Here is a 24,539-nt window from a genome sequence, read left to right as displayed (position 1 = left end):
CATTGTTATTAGCATTAACTATGTTTTACAGATGCAAGCTAACATCAGATTGTGGTTAATGATCCCTAGCTTGTTTCGCACAAGAAGCAATAACCAAAGTTCCTAGGTTGGGCAGAACAATAAACTATGGTTCCGTTTTCCTTCTCGTGGCAGTACTAGAGGAGGTGAGCGGTGTTCCCACATGTGTTGCTAAATGTAAATAACTTGACAAGTAGACAGACAGATAGGGCATTCATAGAATCACCAAATTGCAGAGTTGGAAGGGACCATGAGAGTCATATAATCCAACCCCCACAATGCATGATTCTTTTGCCCAACATGGGGCTCAAGGCCATGACCCCGAGATGAAGAGTCTCATGCTCTACCAGCTGGACACAAAGCAGTAAAAGCTGCAAGAGGTGCAAGGGGCAGCTTTTAATGAAAGACAACAGCAGCCTTTAACCGCTTGGTGCTGCTGAAGAAACGACACTGGACTGCAATGATTTAGTCTCTAGTGTAAGTGAATAAAGGATAGCAATGTGAGGAAGGGCTATTGCAAAAGCAAGACTCTCTGGCAATGGTGGGGCCTTGCAGCCAAGATCTTGCAAGCACATCAGGTTGGCACGAAGGAAACATTAGAATCTAATGATGTACTCATTTGGAAAAATAAGCTTAATTCAACAGAAAGTGCTTTCTGCTTCCTCGGCTATTCTATCCACTGCATACCTTTGCAGAATAGGAAATCAGTTTTTCATATCATTCTGGAGTGGATGCCCTTGGAATCTTAAATCCTGAAATTCTGGCACTGCAAAGTGGAACATGGGACACTGCTTTACACAAAATCAGACCATTGGTCCATCTAGCTCAGTATAGTCTACACTGATTGGCAGCAGGTCCACATAGTTCTAATGGAGATCTTTTACCTGGAGATGCTGGGGACTGAATCTGGAACCTTTTACATGCGAAGCATCTTCTCTACCACTGGGATATAGCCACTACCCTATATTATAAGCCTATAGAGTTTCTCCCTCCCCTTCTCTCACACCTTCTTGCACACACCTATATATAGATGTATTAAGTCCAAGCATCAAGCAAAGAAAACTATTTGTTGGTTATCCACTTAAAGCCTTTCACTTAATAACCTTTGGTACACAAAATCTGACAAACTTATTAATCCTGTCACCCTGTTCAAACATATGGCTTTTCATTGAGGGAGTAATGAAATAAATCTGCAGACATTTTCATATTGATAAACAATAGATTTGAAGGGAGGAAAATAAACCCTGCTTTCTTCAATTTTGGAACGGTGCTTAGATGTGTCACATAAGTAGCATCACAGAACGAGGCATGTGTTCTTCCCAAACTGGACCTGCCTTTGTGGTTTTTGCAAATGCCAGGGTTCAAAATAAATCCATTTGCTGGACTCAAAAGTGCTTCTTGTGCAAGCCGAAGGCACTCCCATGTGAACCGGTGTGTGTGTGTGTGTGTTCCTTGACTCTTCCTTCCAGCTACAGCCCTGAATGCCACATCACCTCATAGAATCACAGACCTTCAGAAGGGGCTCAGAAGAAAAGCACACAAGACTACAGCAAGAAGTAAATTGGTGGGGCCACCTCAATCCATGAACAGAAATCTGCTCCAAGCTTGCTTCTTCCTTCCTTCCTTCCTTCCTTCCTTCCTTCCTTCCTTCCTTCCTTCCTTTTTTGACAAACCACTGCCAATTCATGGAAAGGTTAATTAATTTAAAGGTTTTTAATCAATCCACCTAACTGATTAGTCAAGTAAACACTGCGGCCCTGGAATTTATGACTTGGTGCAAGCTATAAACATCCTGTGGGATAAACTAAGCAAAATGGCACCAGCTTCCCCACACAGCAGTCCGTGATTGCCTTTGTCTGAAAGAAATTAATCTTAAGGAACTAACGTCCTCCAGAGCTGCTTCTCAGCACTGCAGCAGAGTTACTAACTGCTGAGCTTTATGTACTGTGTATTATTGGAATCGTTTTCTATTTTTGTCCCTAATAATTATGAAGATGAGAGCAAATGCTCTCTCTGCATCCCTGCAGTTTAACGGCAATCAAAACCATATGCAAAGACCGCGGCTGGGATTCAAAGCACCCGTTTTGGTGCGCAGGACTTTTTTCTTTTCAAGCCCCAGCAGATTCTCCTGCTGCTGTTCCTCAGAAGCAGCATTGCACTCGAGGATATCTGCAATACTGCTGTGCTTTTGATGGGGGCACAAAATCTGGTAAATGGCACAGGGAGGTGCTACTGTGGGAAAGGGAGTTGAGCACAGAGAGTGTAGTCTGACTCACTGCACTGACCCCACCTGCACTCTACCTTTAAAGCAGTATCATATCACTTTAAACAATCATGGCCCAACCCAAAGAATCCTGGGAAATGTAGTTGGTTAAATGTGCTGAGAGTTGTTAGCAGAACCTCTATTTCCACCACAGAGCCAAAGTGCCCAGAGTTCCCTGTGACTGATTGTTAAGCCACTCTGAAAATTGTAGCTCTGTGAGGGGAACTCTCAATGCCCTTAACAAACTTTACTTCCCAGGATTCTTTGGGGGAAAGCTATGGCTCTGTAAAGTGGTATCAAAGCGCTTTAAATGGGTAGCGCAGACAGAGACTAATACTCAGACTCATTGAAATCAGTGGATGTAAGTAATTTGTTGGGACTAATTTGATTTCCATGAGCCGGGCACCATCCACAGTTCTCTGGATCCAGTCCACATCTTGGAAAGGGAGTCTGCATCGCTGATGAACAGCTCTTTCAATTAAAAATAGTCCAAACAATATATCTCTGAACGTTAAACTGCAGGTCAGTTTAGATTCAGCACTTTGCTGGCAGTTGTGATCATGAGGACGTGGTACCACTTCCCCGCTCTGATGTGACTGAAACAGATCCCATCAGCCCTAGCAAATATGGCCAATGGCCAAGGATTGTGGGAGGCTGTTAACATGTGGAGGGTTCCCCAAGTCCACTAGCCCACTAGCAACACAGTCTTTCTCTGTTAAGCAATTTTCACTGTCTCCTTGGTGCAGCATCCTTTGGTACAATAGAGTTTTCCTTAATACAAGCAATTTCTTTCTCCACCTGCTTTTACTTCTACAGGTGCCCTAGTTAGTCTTCCTCAAGACAAATACATTTCAAGGGAGACAGCATTAGCTTAGAATATGAGATAAGAAACAGAACAGCACAATCTATCTCCCTAAGGTACCGGGGACCATTACAATGAGAAAATACATCGGAATGGTTGGTGTGCATCATTGGTCTTAATGTATACATAGTTCAGCATCCTTTGGCATATCTCTTGTTTAAAGGAAACTCAAAAGGCAAAGTGGAGAGTTCAAAACAACGTCATGAGCACAAAATATAAATTTTTCATTGGGGTGGGGGCAGAAGTTTGTTTATAAAATCACAAACACACGTTAGTGTGGAAGGCCTCTTTTTTAAAAACTCCAAATATTTTTGATGACAGGGATACTCCACCTCGCAGTTTCATGTTTCTTTGCCGTTAGATGATATCAACCCAAATCTGAGATTTTTCTACCACCAGGTGGCAATAAATTATGGCACCTACGAATCATATGTGAAAATACACACTGCATACTTTGATAAGGAAGTCCACCTTTTGCTCCCTTTTCTGGACCACCTCATTATCACCACCATGTGAAACCTCGCCATTTCACATGATCTATAAAGGCTATACAGACATAAAAGGAGGAAGGTGAAGGGACTTGCTAAACCATTTCACAAAGATGAGATCTTACTCAGCAAGCTGGCAATGTAAAGTCATGTTCAAGATCCAAAGCTTGAAAGGAGCCCAGTTCATGTACTTCCACTTTCTGTACTCTGGTGTCCTCCAGATATTTTGGACTACAACTCCCATGAGCCCCAGTCAGTACAATGTTGCTGGCTGGGGCTGACGGGAGTTGTAGTCTAAGACACCTGGAGGGCACCAGGCTGTGGAAACCTGAAGTGTTTCCTACGGTTGTGGGTCCTCTTGTAATAAAAATGTTGGAACTCTTTCTCTCCCTGATTTCCACACCACCACACATGCATATGGACCACAATCACACCACACATTGAAAGCACTATGAGACCACTTTAAGCAGTCATGGCTTTCCCCCAAAGGATTCTGGGAGCTGTTTGTTAAGATCTGTTAGGAGCCGCCTAACAGAGCTATAATCCCCAGTATTACCTGTGAAAAGGGATTGCTGGCTAAACCCCTCTGAGAATTGCAGTTCTGTGAAGGAAATAGGGGTCTCTGAAAACTCTCAGGCACCCTTACTCCCAGAATTATTTGGGGGAAGTCATAACTCTTCAAAGCTCAACGTATGGTATGAATGCAGTCAGTGTAATGTTAACATGCAGGTTCATTCACGTGAACACCTGATTGACATGATTCTTCCCCTTCAAAAGGGGGCCTTCGCTTGTTCATTCACACGTGAAGCCCCTGTGTCAGATACTATTTGACATGTGGAGGGAGAATTTGCCCAGGAATAAACACCATGTAAAAAAGTTCCAACAGGCAGGTAAGTATATGAACTGGGCTTAACATATGACTTAGTTTTCTATTAATGTCTTTTTTCTTTCTTTCTTTTTTTATATAACAAAATTTGAGGGGTAAAGGATGCACTGACAAAGGAGGAGGGGGAAAATAAACATTATAAACTGTACCCTTGCTGTCAAAAAGACTTCAGAGTCAGCTGCCATCTCGACATGAGGTTGCAATTCCTGTTACTATACCATTTAGAGAGAGGGGAGAACATGGTTAAAGGATTGGCCCCTCAATGGAGTTCATCAAGAAAAGAGTAAATGTTTCGCTTAAAACATGTTGAAGTGGGTGTTTTGTTGTTTTTGCAGGGGATATCCGGTTGACGTCTACTTAAAAGAACCACCTCAGCTTGCTCCAAAAAGGTCTTTTTCTGATTCTGGAGACTGTGGCCTTGATATTTCGTACAACTCCTGTGGTGATTGCGAGCTTCTTCTAGAGGCTAATATCCTTAGTATCTCAGCAAGCTGTTTTTCTATGTTCGTTATTTTTGTGTTTAAAGCTTTGATGTCCTCCTTCAGCTCATGCTTCACTTCCAGCATCGTGGCCTGAAGAGTCTGTTCGGGGATGGGGTAAAACGAGTGCTTGACTTCTGCCAGGACGGGACTTCGGTCCTGAGGACTCCTCGTCTCCCCCACGTTGTCCAAGCGCAGGTCACTTTTCGTGATGCCGCTGTCGCAAGAGTCGGTCTTCTTCAGAGTGGCTTCCCCTACCACTTTCGTCCTCTCTGGCAGCGTCTCCATGGATTCCGCCTTGGAGACTTTGTTCCAGTCTTCTCCCTTCGCACAGGCATCTTTGAACTTTGCCCAGCCTTTGCGCTTCGGAAAGTCTCCTGCCACCTTCGCCCCTACGTAGTCTGAGGCCGGGGCTTGAAGCTTGGCCTGGTCGGATACCCCAGATGTTGAAGCAGACTGGTAGGTGATCGGCGTTGCGGGGCTTTCCCTGACGGTGACGATGCTAGCTTTAACCACAGTGCGCGAAGGGTGGTCTCCCAGAATGTTGCCTTTCTCCACATCCAAGTCGTCTCGGCCTCTTTCTGCAGCCAACCGGGCCTCCTTCTGCTGCCTAAATCTTTGAAAAAGCCGACGGACTGGATGGTCAGGTGGCAAGACTAAAGGGGCTTCGTTCTTCCTTTTCATCCGCTCTTCTTCTTCTCGCTTGACGTCACTAATCTTCCGGAATACAATCTGCAATGGGAAAAAATATATCACACTAAGTGTTAGAGAACCAGAGTGGGAAAGGATATCCATTTTCATTATTTGAATTGATAACTCTGCATGCTCAATAGCTGATGATACAGGAGCGTAGGACTCTGCCTAATACTAAGCTAGACCATTGATCCATCTTTCTTAATTTCGTCTACATTGACTGGCAGCTGATCTCCAAGGGTTCAGGCAGGGGACAATCCCAGCCCTGCCGAGAGAGGCCAGGAATTTGAACCTGGGACCTCCTGCATGCATAGCAGATGCTCCGCTCCTGAGCTATGGACCTTTCCCATAAATATACATGAGCACATTGTCCCAGGCAGCTGACGTATGATTCAAAGAGGGATTTTTGTTGTTATTCAGATGTGCCTAGCATTCAACATGTGGACACTATCTAGCACATCCCTAAATGCAGTATTACAAAACAATATAATCACTCTACAAGACAGTAGTGCTATTGCATTGAGCTGCTTGTTACCTTTCAGTTTACGCCATCTCTTATACAAACTCAAAGTCAATGCAAGGATTGTGGATAGAGGTGAGAATTAATAGACTTAAACACCAGTTTCTCTAGGCTGATTGTATGGGTGGAGCCACATAAATCCCCAGAGGCCTTCAAATAGCAGCCAGGCCTCTCTTTGAACACAACCCTCGCTTAGAAGGTTTGTGCGTTTCTTAGATAAGAGCAGTCGGGGGGAGTGGCTGGCTCTTAGCCAGCTTTCCACACTCTAGTACTCCACGAAAAGGCTTGCGCTGAGCAAGAAAAGTGGTGGTGGCGGTGTGTGTGTGTGTCCGCTTCATTCATTCCTAATGTCACAAGGAAACCCACCCTGTGCACTCAGATTTCCATTTCAATGGGAACATCAGTTCTAGATCAGGGGTTGGGAACTTCAGACTCAGGGCCAAATGCCAGGCCTCTCTGCCTGGCTCCTGGGGCTCACTCAGGCCACATCCCTCACCTGCTTTGCACCTTCCCTGAGTGTTTTTGCATGGGAGCAATGAGTCTGTGAACTCTACTAATGCCTCTTGTTGCCTGGATGGAGGATGGAAGGGTGTGTGTAGAAACCAAAGTTAAATTCACATTTGCTGCTGCATCTGGCTCTATGAACAGCCCTACCTGTGATAGCAGTGATGACAAAAATCAGGGACTGAATATTGCAGCAAGATCTTTACAGATGTTGCCCTTGACCAGGTGTGACTCCTTCATTAATCCAGGCCACACAAGGTTATTCACTGTTCAGGTCCAGTTTATTTGCTACTAATGTAGATAGCGACCATAAAAAAACAAATCCATTATGGCGGGGCTCTCTATTTCCTATTTGAGCAGTGACATCATCAGCAGGTGCGGATGGCGTGAGTCATCAGCAGGTGCCGATGGTGAGTCATCTGAGTTGCACCACTGCTTTCAATCTGTACACACACAGAGAGAGACAGACACACCCTGCTTCACAGGGACAATTGGCCCTAGTATGAACAATCATCACATGATCTGGGCAAGGCCCACCAGGGAAACAGCCTTCATATGGCTCACATATGGCTCACAACTTCATGTCCCTCAGGCCACACAGCTGCAGTTCTGCCACCCTTACTTTACTCATCACTGTGGACTTGCTCCCCTTCTCACCTGTTCCCTTTCCTTCTGCTACTAAACCCCCTTAATTTGTAGCACGGCTTTCCCTCAATTTCCTCCTGAAACCTCATCACCATTTCTGAGCTCAAGGAGTTGGTTAACCAAGGTTTCTGCACTGAGGTAAAAAGGCTATTGAGATCTGTTGTTGTTGAAGGAAAGCCTCTTTGAAAGGGCTACCCTTGGCAGTCACCTGGGGCATAAGACCACCAGGAGAGCCTTTTTGGATCAGGTCAATGGCTCATCTAGCCGAGCATCCCGTTCTTGCAGTGGCCAACCAGATACCCTTGGAAAGCTAGCAACAGCGTTCTTCCCAACTGCAATGCTCAGCAACTTGTATCCAGAGTGCCTCTGAGAGTGGGGGCAGAACCCAGTCATCATGGCTAGTAAGGTAAGGTAAAGGTAAAGGACCCCAGTCAAAGGTGACTATGGGGTTGCGGTGCTCATCTCACTTTCAGGCCGAGGGAGCTGACGTTTGTCCAAAGACAGCTTTCCAGGTCATGTGGCCAGCATGGCTAAACCACTTCTGGCGCAATGGAACACCGTGACGGAAACCAGAACACATGGAAACACTGTTTACCTTCCCGCCACAGCTGTACCTATTTATCTATTTGCACTGGCGTGCTTTCAAACTGCTAGGTTGGCAGAAGCAACGGGAGCTCACCCCATCGCGGGGATTCGAACCGCCGACCTTCCAATCAGCAGCCCAAGAGGCTCAGTGGTTTAGATCACAGCGCCACCTGCGTCCTGATTAATGGCTAGTAGCCATTGATAGCTTTATCCTCCATGATCCCCCTCATCCTCCTTTAAATACATCCAAGTCAACAAGTGATAATGCAGCCACTTATCAGGCACATACCGTAATTTTCGCTCCAAAACACGCACTTTTTTGCTCCTAGAAAGTAAGGGAAAATGCCTGTGCGTGTTACAGAGCGAATGCACTTGACCGGAGCCATGGCTGCCGTCAGTCAAGCAAAGCGGGAGCCACTTGCAGGGCTTTGCACGGCTCTAGCTTTGCTTGCTTTACAGCCAGGAGGAGGGGGGGAGCCAAGGAGGAGAGAGGGAAGGAGAGCCATGGCAGCAAAGCGGGCAGCAGCCGCTTACACGCGAGGAGGGACAGACGGGAGCCATAGCGAGCTGGAAAAAGCGCCCCGTAGCCAGCAACAGCTGCTGCAGCCTCAGCTAGCAAAGGTCCGTGTGCTCTCTAAACGGAGCAATGAGGCTGCAGAGGGACGGCAGGGCACAGGAGGGCTCTGAGCCACGAGCGCAGTGAAAACCAGTAAAAAACTTTTTAAAAAGGCTGCTGGGGACAGGAGGGCACGGGATGAGGGAGAGGGGGAAATTACGATTCTCCCAGCGTCTCAGCTGATCTGCTGAGCAGGACTTGGGTTGCAGGGGATTCGCCATTAGCTGCGTAAAGCAGCAAAGAGGGAGAGAAGGAGCAAAGCGGGAGAGAAAAGGAGCTGCTTACACTGCTGTAAGTGGCTGCTGTCCGGTTGGCTCCTTTAAAGCAACAGTGCTCTTTCCCTCCCCCCTCCCCGCTCAGCTCGCCGAAAAGCTCCTTTTCCACACACCCCACTCGAGCTCTTTCTCCCCTTAAACCCCTCTCCTGCATCATTAGCAGCATCCTTCTCCACCCACCCCACGCGTGTTCCTTCTCCCCTTAAACCCCTCTCCTGCATCATTAGCAGCATCCTTCTCCACCCACCCCACGCGTGTTCCTTCTCCCCTTAAACCCCTCTCCTGCATCATTAGCAGCATCCTTCTCTACACACCCCATGCGTGTTCCTTCTCCCCTTAAACCCCTCTCCTGCATTATTAGCAGCATCGTTCTCTACACACCCCATTCGTGTTCCTTCTCCCCTTAGACCCCTCGCCTGCATTATTAGCCGCATCCTTCTCCACACACCCCACGTGTGTTCCTTCTCCCCTTAAACCCCTCTTCTGCATCATTAGCAGCATCCTTCTCCACACACCCCACGCGTGTTCCTTCTTCCCTTAAACCCCTCTTCTGCATTATTAGCAGCATCCTTCTCCACACATCCCACACGTGCTCCTTGTCCCTTGAATGCTTTTCCTTCCCTCCCCACTTAAAGTGTGGTTACAAAGCACGGATCCAGATGGATCCTCAGGATTTTTGCACTGGGTCACCCCAAGTTCACCATCAGATCACATAGCATATCCATGGCTACAGCCTGCACCAAAAAACACACACGCACCCACTGTTTCATGGGGCTGCAATGGCGCAAAAACGTGGTTACAAAGCATGGATCCACATGGATCCTCAGGATTTTTGCATTGGGCTACCCCAAACTCACCGTCAGATCACGTCTGTGGCCACAGCATGAACCACAAAAATCATACATCCACTGTTTTGTTTAGAATATTTTTTTCTTGTTTTCTTCCTCTAAAAACTACGTGCGTGTTATGGTCAGGTGCGTGTTATAGAGCGAAAAATACGGTAATTGAACTCTGCCCCTCAGGAGTTATGAGCCGAGTTATGATTACTAGTTCCTCATAATTTTAGCTAACAAAACATTAGTACCAGTAAGAAATAACTTTTGTGTTATAGATGTTAATTAAAAACAACAACAAGCAGCTAAACAAATAAATAAACACATGTCAAAGAGGTATATTTATATTAAGAGAGTTATAACAGGCACACAAAATAATGAGACGTTATGTTTCCCTGATAATGCTAATCCTACTTGGTATTCTCCTCAATGCTGGGCAAACACACAAACAAATAGCTTTGCTAATTTCTGCCGTTTAGAGAGGCAGGTGAACTTGGCAGTTAGAGCTGCCAAATGGGAAATGAGAGTTTTTCATCTTTACAAACACTTCGTACACATCTCAACGCAAAAGCCATGCATAAAGTAGCAATGGCATAAGAAGATCCAGCGCCAGTTCTGCTGGAAGCTGCTGGGTGACTTTGTACGTGCGGTCGGGATCTGACGGTTTCCCTCTCCACCACGGTACAGAAAGGATAAAGATTCACATCACTCTAATTTAGAGCATTTTCTAGGTGAGGATGGGGGAGAAGTGTATGCTTCCTAAGCCAGTAAGCGAACTGAATTTTGTGAAAACACAGTTTTCCAGTCAAAATGGTGCACAAAAATGCACCTATTAGTGGAAATAATGTACAAAATGGCATTCTATGATGGAAAATTACAAAATGCACACAGTAGGCAAATTGCATGCAAAATTACATATGGATGAGAAATGCTCATAAAATGAATAGTTTTGTGTGTTCAGGCTTTTAAAAGACAACTTCACACAGAGATGTGGGCGAGCTGAACTCAGCTTTGGTAAAATGAGACATGTGACAGATTCATCCCTCTCTAATCCAGATGGAATAGCTCATTCTGCTTAAGAAAGGGCCATAGCTCAGTGGCAGGGCATCTGCCTTGCAAGCAGAAGGTCCAGGGTTCAATCCCTGGCCTCTCCAGGTAGGGCTGGGAGAGGCTCCTGCCCCAAATCCTGGAGAACCTCTGCTAGTCAGTGTAGACAGTACTGAGCTGGGTGGACCAATGGTCTGACTCAGTAAAAGGCAGCTTCCTATGTTCCTACTGACAGAAAGGATTGAGATCCAACTAAGTCTCCCACTGGAAGAAGGAGTTGGTGGTCCAATTTTGCCCATTCCCTCTCCTGCTTGCTACACTGACTGTTACATTTTCCCAGAGGGTGCCCCAACATGGCAGAGCAGTATTCAAGGGCACAGGAAATTGTGAAAATTGCCTCAACCACTCCCTCCAGCAGAGGTAGCCCAGTGACTCTAATCCAGCCTTTTACAAATAACATATTCAGCCCCAAATGACTTAGGACCTCTATACTTGAAGGAGAGCCCCTCTCTCTATGTTCCTGCCCATGAGTTGAGATCTTCCAAGGAAGTTCTCCTTAATGTACCATCACTGGGAACTGTATGCTTGGCAGTGCCACATGGATAGACATTTTCTATGGTGGGACACATAGAAGGCAAATTCATCACTGAAATTCAGATGCCTTTGTTGTCCAGGCCTTTGTTATTTGATACTGCAGATATGTTGTTTTTAATTGCATTTTCTTTGGAATATGTGTTTTAAATGGAGACTTCATCATTTTATTGATTTTCTTTGTGGCCTGCCCAGAGATCCTAGGATAAGGTGGTCTAAACATAGCCTACCTAAATAAGCAAATAAACCTCCATTTAATAATTACCCTATTTATAGCCTTGTTTCTGAACTTGGGAAGTCCTTGCGTGGGCAATGGAGCTTCCTAGATCCAATGACGCATTATCTCAACTCGCCTTTCCAAATCGGTTATGCTGTTGTGTCCCAATGATGATTTATATTCACTTACGTGAACACCATCGGTGTGACCATTGCCTTACAGAATAACGAGCAAAATGTCAAGCTGTTGCCCTGAGGTGCCTACAATTGAAAATTCAGCACAAGGGAATGTGAGAAAAATGGTAATGGGAAGAACAGGCATGCTTTTCAGAGGTCTGGAGGACTAAGAGGTTAAGTCACGGAGAAAAGGTGGCTTGGAAGGAAGAGAGATAAACAGAATTGCATTGCATGTAAGGGTAGAATTGTTTCATAGTTTATCTTGTTGATGTGTTTTGGAGTCTGATATTGTTTTATTGCATGGTTGGTTATTTTATAAAGCCCCATATAGCAACCTCTGATATTTTAGGGATGAAGGATGGTAAAATTACAAATGCTTTTACCAACAACAAAAATCATGGGAGTGGGAGACTGTTAAATGCCTGAGGGTGGTGGAAGTTTTAGAAACCAAACGTGCTTCCAGAAGAGTGTTTATCGTGGGACTGATGCTGCTGTTGTATGCCACTATTTCCAGCATCCACACATTCCATATCTCTACCCTTCCCAATTTAATCCAGATGTACATTTACTGCGGAAAATTTCTGAATTATGGGTTTTCTCTTTTCCCCCTCTGCTCCTAATGTTTATATCTTCAAAAGAAGTGATTTAAGTGTTTCCTGTGAAAGAGAGTTTGAAATGACTGTCCTTCCTACCCCACCCCCAATACTGCGAAGAGGGCACAAGGAAGAAGAAAAAGTAAAAACTGAGCAAATGAGATGATTTCAGTTGAGCTCTTTCAATTTTTTTTAAAAACACACACATTGCACTGGGGTGCCTGGTGCAAAATGAATGTGTATTCAGCTTTCTTGTGCAGAGGTGGCAGTAGCTAAGAAATCAGAAACACTGTGAGCCACCAGGTATGCATATTAAAGCTGGCATCACAATTCTGCATCAGCAGAAGTTCAGAGAGAATTTGGAGGCTCCTGCTCAGGTGAAATATCAGAGTCATTGTAAGGGAAGCCAAGAGAGACTTATAAGCCTAATGAAATATCTCAGTGGGATTTCTCATGTCTCTAGTATTGATAATGAGCTAAAGGACAGCATGGCTGCCTTACTGGGTCATAGAATCATAGAACTGTAGAGTTAGAAGGGACTCTGGGAATCATCTCGTCCAACCCCCTGCAATGCAGGAATGTGCAGCTGCCCCATACGGGGATCAAACCTGCAACCTTGGCATTATCAGCACCACACTCCAATCAACTAAGCCATCCAGGCCCCCAGGGTCAGACTCACCACTGCTTCCAAATCTGATTGGTCTTTGGCACCCAAAGTGTCTGGCAAGGTCTTTCCCCTGACCTCCTACTTTCCTTTCACCCAAAGATGCCAGGGACTGAACTTCGATCCTTCTGCATGCAAAGTGTGAGATTCTGAGCTATGTTCAAAACGTCTGTTTTTGAAATGTATGGCATGGACGTGACCGTAGATAAGAACACAATAAGAGCTTGCTGGATCAGGCCAGTGGCCCACCTAGTCCAGCATCCTGTTCTTGCAGTGGCCACCCATATGCCTGGGGGAAATCCACAAGCCAGATCTGAGCACAAGAGCATTCTTCCTCTCTCCTTTCCCATCATTTCTGCCTCCAGTTGGTGAAATCCTCCTTTAAAGCCACCCTTAGTCCTGTCAATTAATTTCAGTTTGTCTACTCTGTGTGGTACTAGCACTGAATAAAAGCCTATCTTTCCCCCTCGCCACACCATTTTTCGTTTTATATCTCTATTTCACGTCCCACTATGGTGTCAGCCACACCTCCGAAAGACTGATTCCAATTTGACAATAAACAGTGGGTTTTCCCAGAGAAAGTAGCAAGACAAAAGGAAAACCTCTTAGACCCCATGACTTGAAATCACGAGACAAACAAAAGTGCAGATGAACCCTCGTTTATCTTTCTTCTAAACCAAAATGCCTCAAGTGCTTTAGTCTTCCTATTAGAAAAGGAATTGTTGGTTAATCCTGCCATAATTTCCCATTTCTGGGAATTTCTCAGACCCCTTTTATATGCCGATAAATAAGATACTCAGTCTATTTCATATAGCAGCTCATGATAATGAACAGAATGTCTGCTGCATTCAAAAAGCTCCCCTTTCCATCATTTGATGTTAGCGTTACCAGAAGGAAGAGTTTATAACATACCCCAAAGTCCATTAGTCTCACTGTCACAGGCCTCTATTCAAGAAGCTCATCTGCATTTTTATTACTCTATTTTAAATCCAGACATTAGAAAGCAAGATGGCCGAAGAAAGCAGCTACAAAACCTAGCAAAGGGCAAGTCAACCATATTTAGCATGTGGTAAGAATCCTGTGCCCACAGAAAGACAGCATTGCAAGCTCCTGAATGAATGTGCCTTCACCCCCACTCACTTGAGTACCAGGGCCAATGTTATCAAGAAATGCCTTGGCAACATGGCTAGCTCCACAGATTACTTAGTTCTGCATTGTGTGAAACATTTCAGGGGAGTTGCCATCTTTGTTGTGTTTGCTGCCAAAGGTTAACTTTCCAATCCTATGTTATACACGTCTACTCAGAGGTAATTAATAATAATAATAATAATAATAATAATAATAATAATTATTATTTTTATTTATACCCCGCCCTCCCCAGCCAAGGCCGGGCTCAGAGCGGCTTACAAGCAATAATAAAAACAAGTTGAATGATTACAACTTAAAAACAAAATTAAAATACAAGATTAAAATATTGAAACATTAAAATATTAAAATGTAGCCTCATCGTAGGAGGAGAAGGAAAAGAAAAAAGAAAGAGAGGGAGGGAATCAAATCAAATGGTAAGTCCATTTAGGTTCAGTGGGGCCCAATTCCTAAACACTTAGCATGAAACACCTTTGCGGCTCAATGGGTCAGTGTGTTCACCAAAAGTTTGGTGGCTTGAGCCCACCCAGGGATAGATGCAGGCAAGAGTCCTGCATTGCAGGGGGTTGGACTAGATGACCCTCAGGGTCCCTTCCAACTCTACAATTCTATAATTCTATGTCTGAAGGTTACCCATTGAGCTACATGGTTGGAGTGGGAGTCTGAACCCACTCTAAGTATGTGTCTCTAGTCTTTATCCACTACCATTAACGTATTATGCAGACTTTTTTGAGAACAAATAATCACTATTAACTCGCCTGTGACCCTTGGAATGGGAAAAAACCTGATCTAGGTGGATCAGTGGACATGATCCTGCATGCATATCAGCTTCCTGATTTTCGACATGACTCATCTAATATGCTGAAACTCAACTGCAGTATTTGTATATAATGTTTCAGTTAGCAAAAACTCCTTATGCTGTTTCTCTCTGAGGTGCCAATTAACTGCTCATGATGAAGGCAAGGAAATTTAATACCAAAAAAATTGTTTATTCATCAGCGGTAGTTATGTAAAATATTACTTTGTGTCAAGCATCAACTCTAATGAATTGATGAACAGCACTGTCTTGGGCAACAAACGTTGCTAAAGCCAGGAAGCCAAGCTCCACAGGAGTGAATGCAATGTCTCCTGATACATTTTGAATTGGGGAGGACATAAACAAGATGAAACATGCTAGCTAATAAAGACAATAGGACATGAAAGTCATAGGCAGGGGAGCTAAGAAGTGAATATGCATTAGTTATCCTAAATCACGGACTACTGGCAATTCAGTGTCTGTGGAAAAACAGTGCAATAGTTCCTCTAAAAAAGAAAATTAAAAGGTCCAGTATAAAACTCCCCCTGCAATGTAGGAATCTCAGCTAAAGTATCCATGACAGATGGCCATCCAACCTCTGCTTAAAAACCTCCCGAGGGAGAAGATTCCACTGTCAGGACAGTCAGTATTTCTCAGCCTGGCTGAGTGATAGGAGGATAAAACAGCAGAGAACCATGTTGCATGGGATCAATTCCAATCTGTTACCTCTGAGGATGTGGGCAGGCTGCTTGAACGAGTGAAACCAACCACCTGTTCCCTTGATCCTTGCCCATCCTGGCTTATAAAAGGTAGCAGGGAAGGGCTGGGTGATGGGCTTTGCAGGATGGTGAATGCTTCTCTCTGTGAGGGAGACTTCCCAGACCTGCTGAAAGAGGCGGTTATCAAACCGCTTCTTTAAAAACCATCTTTAGATGCGGCCAGTATGGCCAACTATTTATTGCCCAGTCTCAAATCTTCCATTCTTGGGCAAGGTGATTGAGTGAGTGGTTGCTGAACAACTCCAGTCACGCCTGGAAGAAGTGGACCATTTGGATCCCTTCCAGTCGGGATTCAGGCCTCGTCATGGGACTGAAACAGCCTTGGGCGCACTGGTTGATGATCTCCGGTGGGCTAGGGATGAAGGTGAGAGCTGTTTCCTAGTTCTGCTGGATCGTCACTATCGACCATAACATCCTTCTGGACCGTCTAGAGGGGCTGGGAGCTGGGGGCACTGTCATACAGTGGTTCTGCTCCTTCCTCCTGGGCCGTGTTCAGAAAGTGGTGGTGGGGGATGAGTGTTCAGACCCCTGGGCTCTCAGGGTTCTGTCCTCTCCCCCATGCTTTTCAACATCTACATGCAGCTGCTGGGAGAGATCATAAGGGGGTTTGGGCTGGGTGTTCATCAGTATGAGGACGATACCCAGCTCTACCTCTCTTTCAAATCAGAACCAGTGAAGGCGGTGAAGGTCTTGTGTGAGTGTCCGGAGGTGGTTGGAGGATGGATGGCAGCTAACAAATTGAGGTTGAAACCTGACAAGACAGGAGTACTGTTTTGGGGGGAACAGGAGGCGGGTGGGTGTGGAGTACTCCCTGGTCCTGAATGGGGTAACTGTGTCCCTGAAGGACCACGTGTGCAGCCTGGCAGTCATTTTGGACTCACAGCTGTCTATGGAGGCGCAGGTCAATTCTGTGTCCAGGGCAGCTGTTTACCAGCTCCATCTGGTACGCAGGCTGAGACCCTATCTGCCTGCGGACTGTCTTGCCAGCGTGGTGCATGCTCTAGTTATCTCTCGCTTGGACTACTGCAATGCGCTCTATGTGGGGCTACCTTTGAAGGTGACCCAGAAACTACAACTAATCCAGAATGCGGCAGCTAGACTGCTGACGGAGCGGCCGCCGAGACTACATAACACCGGTCTTGAAAAACCTACATTGGCTCCCAGTACGTTTCTGAGCACAATTCAAAGTGGTGGTGCTGACCTTTAAAGCCCTAAACGGCCTTGGTCCAGTATACCTGAAGAAGCGTCTCCACCCCCATCGTTCTGCCCGGACACTGAGGTCCAATGCTGAGGGCCTTCTGGTGGTTCCCTCCCTGCGAGAAACCAAGTTACAGGGAACCAGGCAGAGGGCCTTCTCGGTAGTGGCACCCGCCCTGTGGAACGCCCTCCCACCAGATGTCAAAGAGAAAAACACCTACCAGACTTTTAGAAGACATCTGAAGGCGCCCTGATTAGGGAAGTTTTTAATGTTTAACAGAATATTGTATTTTAATATTTTGTTGGAAGCCACCCAGAGTGGCAGGGGAAACCCAGCCAGGTGGGCGGGGTATAAATAATAAATTATTATTATTATTATATATACAGTGGTACCTTGGCTCTCAAACTTAATCCGTTCTGGAAGTCCATTCCAAAACCAAAGCGTTCCAATACCAAGGTGTGCTTTCCCATAGAAAGTAATGCAAAATGGAGTAACCTGTCCCAGACTTTTAAAAACAACCCCTAAAACAGCAATTTAACATGAATTTTACTATCTAACGAGGCCATTGATCCATAAAATGAAAGCAATAAACAATGTACTGCAGTCACACAATCAATCAATCAATTGGTAGCTGAACAGGGTTCCACACAGTCACACACAAAAAAGAGCCGCAAAAATGAAAATGCAAAATAAATAGCAAAAACAGACAGACCTCAGCGTAACACTCAAAACAGAAGTGTGGCACTCAAATTGGAAGTGTAACACTCAAAACAGAGCACGGTCGGCTTCTGGAAAAAGTTCACAAAGCAGAACACCTACTTCCGGGTTTGCAGTATTTGGGTTCCAAGGTGTTTAAGTACCAAGGCGTTTGAGAGCCAAGGTACTACTGTATTCTGTCTTGAGTTTCCTGGAGGACTGGTTGGATATTAGAGGAATAAAACAAGGAAACATATAAAATAGTTGTTTCAAATGGCTTGGGAAATGGATCTGGCCAGGAAGAAGCAATATGCCTGTGTGGCACCTTAAAGACAAGCACATTTTATTATGAGATCGGTTTTTGTGCGTGTGTGTGTGTGTGGACTAGAGTCCACTTCATCAGATGCATGAAATGCTCACCTCAGCGGACAGGTATACAAAGAAAAGATCTGCTTGGCAGCATGTAATGTACAGTTTTGTCCTAATGGACCAATTAGGGTAAAAATAGTAAAGTGCAAAAGAAGGTTAGGAATTAAATGTAAGAACTCCTGTAGCACAAGCATTCAGAAACTGATTTCCAAAGTTTTATGAGAGAAAAAGCACAGTCCCCCAGGTATAATCATGTGGATTTGGGTCTGCCATTTCTCCGATACAAGTTTTTCTACTTTCATACACTGAATACTGCAACCGTCACATGTTTGAATGAGAAACTAGAGCTCACTTTTTTCCTCCTACAGGAGTTCAGATTGTTATAGCTGTCCTCAGAGCCCAGCTTGATAACAACAACCTTATACAATGTTCAGAGCTGAGCCTGTCAACAACAGCTTAATACAGGTGGGGTTTTTTTTTAGTCCAGTTCATTAACCACTACATCTATGCCAGCCTGATATAATCTTAAAAGGATACATCAGTTATAAAAGATTGCCATATATTGGGGGGGGGGGTATTTTTTGACTATGTTTTTAATAACTGGCATGTGTCTGTGTGTGCACATGAACACACAAGAGCCATAAAAAATTATTAAGTGATCTGTGATTTACTGTGAAATTATTGAGAGAGAGGATTTTTAAAGCATTCAAACAGCATTTCAGAGAAGTTTGCTCTGGATCCTAGAAGAATGAATGCAGCTAATCACTAAAACTATATGTTTATTCCAGTAGTGATGTATGGAAGTGAGAGCTGGACCATCAAGAAGGCTGATCACCGAAGAATTGATGCTTTTGAATTATGGTGCTAGAGGAGACTCTTGAGAGTCCCATGGACTGCAAGAAGATCAAACCTATCCATTCTGAAGGAAATCAGCCCTGAGTGCTCCCTGGAAGGACAGATCCTGAAGCTGAGGCTCCAATACTTTGGCCACCTGATGAGAAGAGAAGACTCCCTGGAAAAGACCCTGATGTTGGGAAAGATGGAGGGCACAAGGAGAAGGGGACGGCAGAGGAAGAGATGGTTGGACAGTGTTCTTGAAGCTACCAGCATGAGTTAGACCAAACTGCAGGAGGCAGTGGAAGACAGGAGTGCCTGGCGTGCTCTGGTCCATGGGGTCATGAAGAGTCGGACATGACTAAACGACTAAACAACAACAATATGTTTATTCCAGTGACCCACAACACATTTTTGCTTCCTCTTTCTTCAGCTACTCTTATATTATGCTTTGATAATCAGAGCAGCAGGAGAAGACAGAAATGGAAAACTTTTTGATTTAAACATTTAATTATTGGTTTTGTTCGTCACCAAAAAATAAACACGCATCTGGATGAGAGTCACACATTTGGTCACACATCACTTTATATATCTTTATATATTTGTTTATCGTGAATATCTCTGCTCAATGTTTTTATGGTGTTTTTTGTATAACCTACTCATGCACCTGGATCTGTGCTTCCTCACAGTTTTCTTTACCAGCCAGAAATGTCTGAACCTTTATTGCTCGCATTTTATTACCAGCTTCTTCTTCTTTTTTGGCTGCAGATCCCAATTGTGAACATTCATTGCACTTTACAGCCTTAAAATTAAAATGTTTTGGGGAGGGGAAGCGCAAGGACTCAGGAGGTTCGGGTTTCATTAGCTCCTCCCTGTCACAAAACATTTATTCCTCCGCGGGGATATCACTTAGCTCCCATCCACTCTCTGACACAATTTCCTGGCAGTAGTTCCACATTGTAGTCAAAGACTGAAGCCATTATAAGGTCGCAAATAGCTACACCATATGTATTATTTATGCCTTTCACTTTAAAGTATGTATTATGCTCCGCTTCCAACCCGGCCTCCCCCTCAGGCTGCAAGCGCATAATGGACTGTGGGAAGGCAGCCTGGAGCAAGAGCTATTTAACACCTCAGAACTCTTGAGCTCCAAGGAGGAAAAAGAGGTGGGTGTGTCGTTGAGCAATTTACCTGGTGCACTTAAGACTGGTCTAGCTGAGAAAACTACATTCATCTAATTTCTAAGCTCATTTACTCATTCCTTTGTGGACAATTGTTTTGTTCTCTTTCTCTCTCCACCCCCAACCCCCCTCACTTCAGTACTTTTCTGCAGCTTAAGCCTATAAAAAAGGTAAAGGACCCCTGGGTGGTTAAGTCCAGTCAAAGGGGACTATGGGGTTGCGGCGCTCATCTCGCTTTTCAGGCCGAGGGAGCCGGCGTTTGTCCACAGACAGCTTTCTGGGTCATGTGGCCAGCATGACTAAGCTGCTTCTGGTGCAATGGAACATTGTGATGGAAGCCAGAGCACACGGAAATGCCATTTACCTTCCCACTACAGTGGTACCTCGGGTTACAGGCGCTTCAGGTTACAGACTCCGCTAACCCAGAAATAGTACCTTGGGTTAAGAACTTTGCTTCAGGATGAGAACAGAAATCACACGCTGGCAGTGCGGCAGCAGCGGGAGGCCCCATCGGCTAAAGTGGAACCTCAGGATAAGAACAGTTTCAGGTTAAGAACGGACCTCCGGAACGAATTAAGTTCTTAACCCAAGGTACCACTGTACAGCAGTACCTATTTATCTACTTGCACTTTGGTGTGCTTTCAAACTGCTAGATGGGCAGGAGCTGGGACAGAGCAACGGGAGCTCACCCCGTCACGGGGATTTGAACCACCAACCTCCAGATTGGCAAACCCAAGAGGCTCAATGGTTTAGACCACAGCACCACCCGTGTCCTATTTGTTTTCCTATGGCTGCGCACGCATTTGGAGAAGCAATGGCTGGCTAAAGTGGGATGCACCTGCATTAAATGTGTGGTGCAGATGGGGTCTTCGTTTCTTAGCTGTGCGCACACCATACATTTAAAGCACATGACTTCATCTCCCCTTTCCCCCTGCCCCAAAGAATCATGGAACATGTATGTTGTTAAGGGTGCTGGGATTTGTAGCTCTGTGACGGGAGAGGTATCTGGGAAATGTAGTTATTTTTAATTTCAGATATCCCCTGAGAAATCCCCCACAAAGACTCAGAAAAATCTAGCCCATTCTTAATTGAGATGGACAGGGAGTTTTTCTTATCTCTAGAAGAATGGCACATTTTTCACAAGCAACTTGCATTTTTATACTTTGTTATTGATGTCTCACATTCCTGCTAGAAAACACAGGCAAGTTTAAAGAGGGCTCCCAGTGGTCTTTTATTCAGTCACTAATCCTTAGTTTTGCACTCACTGAAGGATTAGTATTCCCAGACCATTTGTGAGACAGTCAAGTCAGTTGAGGATTTCCCAAAACATTTTAGGACTTACCCAAAATGGCCCTCCAATGTCATTACCCAGTTTCCAGGCAGCAAATTGGGGTGTGTGTGTGTGTGTGTGTGTGTGTGTCTTTCACTAACTTTCAGGGGGTGAAATCTGGCTGAATTTACTGGCGCTAATGATCCTTGCAGTCCTGGGGAGCTGGCAGCTGCCATGAAACTCCTTGGGTGACCCTGGGCCAGTCATTGCCTCTCAGCCTAACCTACCTCACAGGGTTGTTGTGAGGATAAAATGTGGAAGAAGAGAACCATGTATGCCACATGGCTAATTCATAATAAATGAACGATTAAGTTTTAACTACCAGTCCCTAGGGTGAAATCAAGAAGAAATGTCCTTATCGGACTGGCTTCATAATGAAATGAATAATGTTCCCTCTCACTGCTCTGAAAACAGCTAAGACAGAGGGAAATGCTTCCTTTCCTCACTCAAGGAAATTGCTGGGTAAAATAAAAATGGTAGACACAACAAAATCCATTTTTGAACTGAAGTCTAAAGAGAATTTTTGGCTTATCCATGAATAATGCAGTGTTCCATGCATAAGAGCTGCAAATTTATAATTTCCTTTCTATGTTACTGCATTAGGAAGTAATGCTAGAGCCACATAATGAATAAAGGCAGAAGTAAGACCAAACTCGATTCAGAAATTCCCCCTGGTTCTAACCTAGCCCTTTCCCAGAGACCTACATTCAGATGTGCACAGAATTTTGTGATACTGAGAAATATTCTTGCCTTTAAGATGCAATCTTAAGTTGCACAACCCGGGTACAGGTTGGCCACGACTGTGAGAACAACGCTGCCTAAACTCTAGCAAATATGCCTGAAGTACAGTATACCTTTATCTTTCCATGAATAATTCTGTGTTTCACATAGTCCAGAAGTTTTCCAGTGTTGCCTTCTTATGAGATGAAATCATACCCATGTTTGTTACGAGTCAGCAATCTTGCTTAGATATACTTCCATTAGGTTCTGATTTCTTACTTTTGCAGTCGGAGTAACACCACACACACACACACACACACACACCCCGCTTCTTTCTCCAGATGTTTGTAGAATCACTTTTGATTGATATTACATGTTGTTTTGTTACTTATATTTCAGACTCTTGTGGTGCTGTGAAAAACATGTTCGGCAGGCTCCCAATTTCCATTTCAGTGTATGAAGGTAATCCGTGAGTGACGTCATAAAATTACCTTTAATTCAAGTGATATTCAGCCTATTCATTAGAGAGTTAACAGAGAATTCACTGTGGGAATTCATGGAGACAGCCACTTTGCCAATCTCAGCATGCATACCAGTTACTTTTGCGTTTAGACTGCCTCAGACCATCCTGGTACTTGTTCAGTATCCACATAGTTCAAGGAACAAGCCTGCTGTTCAAGGGGCATGCTTCTGTTGGTTGTATTGAGTGTCATTCAATTGTTATCATTATGACCTGACTGATCCTTTGTGGACTGAGAGGTAAGTCCCACACGGCTGGCGCTGTGGGTTAAACCACAGAACCTAGGACTTGCCGATCAGAAGGTCGGCAGTTTGAATCCCCGTGATGGGGTGAGCTCCCTTTGTTCGGTCCCAGCTCCTGCCCACCCAGCAGTTCGAAAGCACGTCAAAGTGCAAGTAGATAAATAGGTACCGCTCCGGCAAGAAGGTAAACGGCGTTTCCGTGCGCTGCTCTGGTTCGCCAGAAGCGACTTAGTCATGCTGGCCACATGACCCAGAAGCTGTATGCCAGCTCCCTCGGCCAATAAAGCGAGATGAGCGTCGCAATGCCAGAGTCAGTCACAACTGGACCTAATGGTCAGGAGTCCCTTTACCTTTACCTTTAAGTCTCACTATATACAACAGAGTTTGTTCCCTGAATTGCAGCTGAAGGGTTGCATCCAACTAAGTCCTATTCAGAAGAGACCCACTGAAATCATTGAACCGAGCTAAACCACGATGTCCCTGAATACTATTTGCTGGATATCACAGGTAGGCAGAGTGCTGTTGTGATCATGTCTAGTTTGCAGGCTTCCCACAGCCATCTGGCTAGCTACTGTGAGAACAGGATGCTGGCCATTGTTCTGATCCAGCAGATTCTTATGTCCACTCATTGAAATGGGTGACCCTGAGTAGGGCTAACATTGGATGCAGCCCTAAATCTCTCATACTGGATCTTGGAATCAATGGATGCACAAGTTTAACTATGTGAAAGCATCAGTACATTAGCATTAACTGCTTATTTCTAGCTTTCAACATGCCCATTATTCCACTAACTTTAGGAATACCTTCATGTTACACCTTTGCAATAACTCTCCATTAGTATTATATAAGCTCCAAGGCCCCTTCAGCCTCAGCCTGCCAGTTTAACTTCCTGCTAAGGACACATTTGAATCATTTTATGATTTTATGTTCCATTTTTATGTCTCCTCCAATCTTCATTTTATATTCTATTTATGATTAATGAAAGTGTTAGCCCGAGTGCAATAACAAGGCAGTCCAAACCTTTTAAGTTTTCTTTCTAAAATGTAACCTAGTAATGCCATTTGTTTCCTTGCCAGTTTTCGTTTCTCTCAGTGCCTCCTAAGATGGTCTTGTGCCCCACTTTGTGGAGGGAGGTCCTCTGTTTGAAGGAATTCTCTATTTGAAGGGATGTCCAGTCCAAGTCAAATTTAAAGATAAAGAACTATAAGAAGGGAGAGAGCAGAAGACGACTTGACATTGCCCATCAGCAGCTGACAGACTGGACAGCAGACTAAGGCCACATTCACACCATACATTGAAAATGTTATACCACCACTTTTCATGACTTCCCCAAAGAATTATGGGAGGTGTAGTTTGTTAAGCACGCTGAGAGTAGTTAGGAGACCCCTATTCCCCTCACGGAACTGCAGTTCCCAGAGCTGTTTAGCAATCAATCTTCCTCCATAGGAAACTCTGGGAATTGTATCTCTGTGAGGGGAACAGGGGTCTGCCTGAAACAGAATAGGAATATAAGATTTCTGAATTTTCAAGTATAGCACGCTCTTGGAGTTAAATATCATAGCAGCCACAGAAGAAAAACACCCCCAAGCTTAGCAGAGCCTCACAAACTCAAGAACAGGTTCAACATTCATCTAAATTACTTCCAAAGCCATTATAAACCCATGAGTTCTATTTCCCCCCTGCATTTTTGCATGATTTAAAATGGTGAACACCATTACAATGGCAGCTGTTCTACTTAGTTGCAGATGGGAAGTGATGAAATAAAAGACTTTG

At 44.6% G+C, this 24,539-nt stretch overlaps 1 protein-coding gene across 5 annotated transcripts in view; it reads right to left on the bottom strand.

Annotated features, from left to right (window-relative positions):
- The window catches only part of KCNH1 (potassium voltage-gated channel subfamily H member 1), a 230,935-nt gene that overhangs the window by 4,428 nt on the left and 201,968 nt on the right, over positions 1 to 24,539 (bottom strand). For 4 of the 5 annotated variants that reach the window (XM_083605032.1, XM_083605028.1, XM_083605030.1 and 1 more), the window contains exon 11: positions 4,667 to 5,728. In XM_083605032.1, the coding sequence (XP_083461158.1) occupies positions 4,889 to 5,728 (840 nt within the window). In that variant the 3' untranslated portion in view covers positions 4,667 to 4,888. Of the gene's footprint in view, positions 1 to 2,888; positions 5,729 to 24,539 lie in introns of those variants that run through there. The other variant, XM_083605029.1, reaches the window with a different exon arrangement.

Source organism: Podarcis filfolensis (assembly GCF_964270895.1).
Source record: "Podarcis filfolensis genome assembly, chromosome: 3".
NCBI classification, from domain to species: Eukaryota; Metazoa; Chordata; class Lepidosauria; order Squamata; family Lacertidae; genus Podarcis; species Podarcis filfolensis.
This window is presented reverse-complemented; position numbering and strand designations above follow the sequence as displayed.